The sequence below is a fragment of the Phymastichus coffea genome, unplaced genomic scaffold (genome assembly GCF_024137745.1).
Source record: "Phymastichus coffea isolate CEN01 unplaced genomic scaffold, Cenicafe_Pcof_1.1 PCOF00031, whole genome shotgun sequence".
In the NCBI taxonomy this organism is placed as follows: Eukaryota; Metazoa; Arthropoda; class Insecta; order Hymenoptera; family Eulophidae; genus Phymastichus; species Phymastichus coffea.
This window is the reverse complement of record NW_026706842.1, coordinates 3,026,129-3,031,823: the sequence shown is the minus strand read 5'-3', so window position 1 is coordinate 3,031,823 and position 5,695 is coordinate 3,026,129. Positions and strand designations below refer to the sequence as shown.

Here is a 5,695-nt window from a genome sequence, read left to right as displayed (position 1 = left end):
CTCGAGTCTCCGTGACGCCGAGCGCGCAGATGTGGAGCACACGTATACGCGCGCGACGGTGTCGAGTGGCGGTGGCGGCGGACGTGGACTTGCATCCCATCCCTCGCGCGCAAGCGCGACGCGCGGGGATGCTGTGCCACTGCGCGTGCCATGATGAATGGGCGGGATGACGGGCGATGGGGAGGGGGGGGGGGGCTTGTCTCGCGAGCCTCGATCGCTTTCTCGATGTTGTTTGGAGATTGGCGGCCCGATGAATTTTACTCCGGTTCGTGGCGAGCAACCACGACGAGACTTTCGAGGTACGCGTTCACTTTAACGTTAGCTTTGCTGTTGTCGAATAAGATTTGTTGCTTTTGGAACAAGCAAAACATCGTTGAGCTTGCTTTGGCAAACTTTCCAGCCACAAAGATGCGCTTGCATTCGCCCTTCTTATAACTTCGGTGTAACGGAGCACTGGAATGTTCCAAAGTTTTTGCATATTCCAAGATTTGTTTTTTGGTAACGAGGTAAAAGCTTGAAATTTTAAACGTAACGAGAAAACGAAGCATTCATTTAACAAAGAGGCGTGCATCTTGACGTACTTTTCAACGGAAATCAAATTTATGAGTCAACTTATAATCTACCGAACGAAAACTTATGTCAAGTGCAAAGATATGAATTTTTAAATTACGTTATTAGTTCCGAGAAATTTGATATATGCAGCGCTCGTTGATGAAAATATTTGAAGCCAAATTTAGTACTGTAAGCTCGGAAGTTGATATGTTACAGACTCGACCGGTAAATTGTTTAGTCGATACGACAGGACTCTATATTGAGAAAGACGGAGAGGGGGAGGGGGACTATCGAATATTTTAAAATATCGTAGTTCTTTAATATGTCCCGTATTTAATAAAAGTGAAATATTTAAATGTGATAGAATAAACCTTGCGAAGCATATCTTCCAGTCGAATAATGAAATGAATGTACGGTTCAGTCGCGTAAATTCTTAAGTTAACGTAATTTTCTCCATCTTCAACATCCTGTAAATAATCTTATTTCGGTGCCTATAAGTTAATAGGTACGAGAATAAAATACAACGACAAATGCATGCATTTTCGAGGTATATTTAGTCGGTTCTGAACTACCATAAATGTTCACGTTCTTGTTTGTAGGAAGGATAATTGAAGTGACACAGTTTAGCAAGTCTTTGTTACTGAACGCATAGCATAAACAGCTATACCTATGTATCTGTGGGTTCGTTCTGAAAACCTGACGTGGCATATTCTAATAATTGTTTGAGCAATATTTTACTAATTGTTTGGCTCTAGAGACTTTTGTTAAACGTAATTGAGCTTTTTATAGAGTTCAAAACAGTCGCAACCTCTGATACAGAACAATACATTGTCAGAGACCAAATTTTGTATGAAAAATTTTAGGTAACATAAATAATTTGATATCAAATTTAACATAACATTTGTGATGATTTTTTCAACCTACCGTGTAATTAATGTGGATGCGTGCATGTGCGCGTGTGTGTATGTGTATGTGTGTGTAAAAGAAAGTATTATAATGCTTAAAATACTTTTAACAATATCTGATATACTTTTCATAAATACTTATGCAAAATACGTAGCCTAACTACATTATAAGAAGAAAATAAATAAGATACTTCAGACAGAAGTGTTAAATATTAATATTGTTAATGATTGAGTGCAATTTTTTTAATTATTAAAGAATAAGTCACTACTTCTCTTGACAATATAAATATTATAATATATACTTTTGTTGAAGAAATATGTGTTTGTCAATTTTAATGAACATAAATGTGTCCGCAATAACCTCGCTATAATAGCTTTGTATATATTTGTTAAGTATTGTATACATTTAATTTGAGTAAAAATATTTTTTTCTTCAAATACACAATGGTTACATAATTAATTTTATTTTCGTCATTTTCTTATAAAAATCAAATACAAATGAGTTATATCTAAATTGTCCGATTGTATATACAAAAATTACAGTTTCAAACAATACTGTTACTAAATTGGTTCATTATGTTAATAATTTTAGAAAATACTAGCTCTGGAGCATCGACAGCCCACAAAAAATCAAAATGATTGAAATTTTCATCCTCTATTTTATACATTCCTAATTTCAAAGGAATTTGGCTATAAAATTTCTCCACATCCTGAAAAAAAATATTATTTACTACACAGAATTTACATCTTTAAATGTGATACTTAGTTACACACCTTTTGTCCTACTAACCAATCATTAGTAGACCAAAGTAGTGCGACAGGTACTTGAACTTTTGAGATATCGTAGACAGGAGGTTCCGTTTTATTGTAAATTTTCAAATTAGTTGGCAATCCATAATCAAACTTTCGAAGGTCGTTCACAACTATCTGCTGGAGCCAGTGTGTGAATAGCTTGACTGATGTTCCGGCTGGAAAACTGCTCCAAATTTTTGGTAACAAGGGCTAAGAAAAAATGTCAAACTTAAAGGCATGATCTGCTTACCGAAAAAATCGTTTTACTTACATAGTTAAGTTTTTCAGGATTGAATCCGGCAATCAAAAACAATGGATTGCTACATAGAACGTTGCGCAGCGAAGTGGTTTTGCAAATGGATCTTGCAAAATTATCGAAGAACAAGCTGTGTGGGAAAAATTCATATATCCCTAGTGCATTCGATACGTGCTGAAATAATATACGAGAGAGTAAAAAATGTTTGATATTAAATTTCTATGATTTTAATACCTGAAATAGCTTCCAAAACGGAGCAATAAGTTTTATTGACGCTCTAATGTAATACACATACGTCGCAGGTGCAAGTCCAATCATGGCCTTGACCTTTTTAGCGACCTCTGGCCGTTCTATAGCCATAACAGAAAATGTCGTTGCTCCCATGGAATGCCCAATGTAGAATAAACTATCCTTTTTGAGATCTGTTATGTAAGTTATCACGGCTGGTAGGTCGTACATTCCTAATTCATCCCAACTGAAAAAAATTAACCATTTTCGCGTTTTCTTGGAAAAACATTTTATCCACAATGGAATTATTCTTACCTGAAATCCCAAAATTTTGGATCGGAGGTGGACAAAGTCTTGTGTTTTCTTGAATAAGTACTTCCTCTAGCGTTTCCTAACCATACGTCATATCCGTGGTTTGATAAAATGTAAGCTGAACAATGAAGAAAGGCATTTTGTGATCCATGAAAACCAATGTAAATTTTTACGCACTATTTTTATGAGTTGATGTCACAATAAGAAAAAAAAAATAATAAAAACAATATGATGATTATCGCATTCAAGGAAAGCGTATTGAGCCGGGTGAGAAAAAACGAAATGGAAGTATTTTGTACTCTACCAAACCGATATATCTGTTACTAAAGCACATTTCTGTAGATAAGTTAACATAAATATTTGTGTTTTGAAAGTACCGAGTGATCTTCCTTTTCCAGGGAGCAACCAGTCAACCGAGCTTTCGAGTAGTCCATGTTGCAGAAATACAGGCGTTGAACCTGGTGGACCAGGTAGTCGAAAAACTGTTAAAATGTATTGGTCTTCGGTCGTAACGTGGTGTATTTCAACTGAATAGTTTGCTTGTGTTATTAATTCTAGCTAAAAACACGTAAAAAGTCTTAGTCTCACTTTATAGTATGCACATCTTACCACGCCAAAATGCGCTTGATTATAGTTTATTAGCGAACTGTTTTTTAAAGAATTTGAGAATAAGCGTTAAGTCACAAAGTTGTTCTTTACTGACAAACTAAATTAGCATTTACCAAACAGAAAGATAAGTTTTGTGTACTTCCTATTGAACTTGTCTCGTCTTTTATCTTAACCTAGATACAATAATCTTGGAATGATTTTATTGATCTTGAGATATTTATACACAATTCTGTTCTTTTAATCTTAAGAGAGAAAAATGATTTAATTGTACTCATAATTTTGAAGAAATATAGAGTACTACGCTAACAGCACTTTTTCTTAGAATCCCAAGTTCCTGATTTGCTTCCGAAGATAGTAAAACTTACCAAAGTCACGTCAGTAGCGCTTTGGTTTTGGAGTAAAACATTATTTCCATTCGCTTGGTAATCACCAGAGACTGCCTTCGTCCGGAACGCAAAGTCACGAAACAGTGAATCTCCAGGAATCGTATGCAGATTCAAGGTAAATATTAGCACCATGCACGACGCGAATCGCATTTTCGTAGCCTTAACGAAAAGAAAGAAAGAAAACGTCGAATGTCTTATCATTGCGACAGGTAATCACGGATAATTTTTCCTATACAGTATGTACCTCTGATTTGGTTTGATTATACGTCGTAGACTGACAAAACTTGACGCGCAGGAATTGCCGTCGAAGCACTAAAATTCACATGTCTGAGAAAAGGAAGGCCTCGAAAAGAGAAAATCAACTGAATAATTTTACAATTCACAAAGCGAGTCGTCCACAGGTACCAAAACCGGTGAACATTTTCGGCGAACGATCGTCGTTTGACTGCGTGGCGACGTGGTTCGTGCGGCGGTCGGCCCTCAACACGTAAAAATGAAGCAAGTACAAGAGTTAAAATAAGATCACGAGTAAGGCGAGAGAAAGAAAAATCACCTGATCTCTCCTCGTCAGACGTATGCACCTGACAGAGATCTTGTCGATCTTTATAGTTCAATGGAAAACTTTTTCATCCTTGCCGTATGGTAATGTCACGAAAGTTATGTCTCGGATGCTTTTTGCGTCTGTAAATGAAACGATTCGAGAAAAACTGTCTTAACAATAATCATTGCGCTCGCGTATGATTATTGTTCAAACTCGTCAGCAGTTTTTCTTTTTATCGAAAATAGATAAAACTACGAGGATGCTGCGCAAAAACATGTTTCGTATATAACTTCTGAAAAAAAAAATCTTCAAAGACGAAGTAATCGTGAGTACATCAGTGACTTAATTAATTATAAATAAACCGAGTAAATTAATTATAAATATTGTGTAATAATGCAAATAATGCATTAAAAATTTAAATAACCGCATCAACTTTACGCTCATCACAAAGTACAACAAAGTTTTTCCTTCGCTCGACTGTAACCTTTTTCGCTAAAGTTATTTATAGCAATCAAGCACAACGTTCGAATTGCTTCTTAATAAGTGTATTAATTTATTCATTCAATTGCAGGGAAAATGAATAAAGGCAGCGTAGCGACTTGCGCAAACGTAGGCGAGAATTTTTTCTTGCCCAAAATGATTGTGTCTTGTGCGCGCGGATACTTTCAAATGTTTCTCCGCTTGTAAACTCTAATACCCGAATGCATATTGCAAGAAAGGGCAATAATTTGACGGCAAGAATGCTATGTATAACCACAGCAAATCACCGCCACTATATTACATCGAAAGCGTACTATAGCAGCAACGGCTTGTTAGGACCTTTGAAACTTTTTAAAATTCCTCTCTCTCTCTCCTCTCCTACTTTCGTGACTAATACATCAGAAAAAAAAAACAAAACAATCACGTTACTACACGGTGATTTTCGTAATTGCTCGCGTCTCGCTTCGGTCTTCTCTGAGAGCGCACTGCTTGCCATTTAATAAAGTACTTTTCTTTCAACCTTCGAGAAGAATAATCTTTTGTATGCGATATGTTGAAAAAACGATATAGTTAAGTGCTCCACGAGATAAGAGAGTTGACATTGACTCTGATGTTATGCATTTCCCACAAGGTT

At 36.1% G+C, this 5,695-nt stretch overlaps 1 protein-coding gene across 4 annotated transcripts; it reads right to left on the bottom strand.

The window, feature by feature from the left end:
* Positions 1-1,813: 1,813 nt before the first annotated feature.
* Positions 1,814-5,309, bottom strand: LOC131663212 (lipase 3-like). 4 transcript variants are annotated; one of them, XM_058933446.1, is made up of 10 exons: positions 4,594-5,307; positions 4,417-4,519; positions 4,285-4,352; positions 4,020-4,199; positions 3,423-3,603; positions 3,049-3,163; positions 2,740-2,980; positions 2,521-2,679; positions 2,232-2,459; positions 1,814-2,167 (listed from the first exon to the last, which is right to left on the bottom strand). In XM_058933446.1, exons 4-10 carry the CDS (start codon positions 4,188-4,190, stop codon positions 2,003-2,005), a joined length of 1,260 nt encoding a protein of 419 aa, XP_058789429.1. In that variant the 5' UTR covers positions 4,191-4,199; positions 4,285-4,352; positions 4,417-4,519; positions 4,594-5,307; the 3' UTR covers positions 1,814-2,002. The 4 variants fall into 4 exon arrangements, with proteins under 4 accessions (XP_058789429.1, XP_058789428.1, XP_058789427.1 ...); XM_058933445.1 differs by having other exon boundaries at positions 4,417-5,307; XM_058933444.1 differs by having other exon boundaries at positions 4,285-5,307.
* Positions 5,310-5,695: the final 386 nt, after the last annotated feature.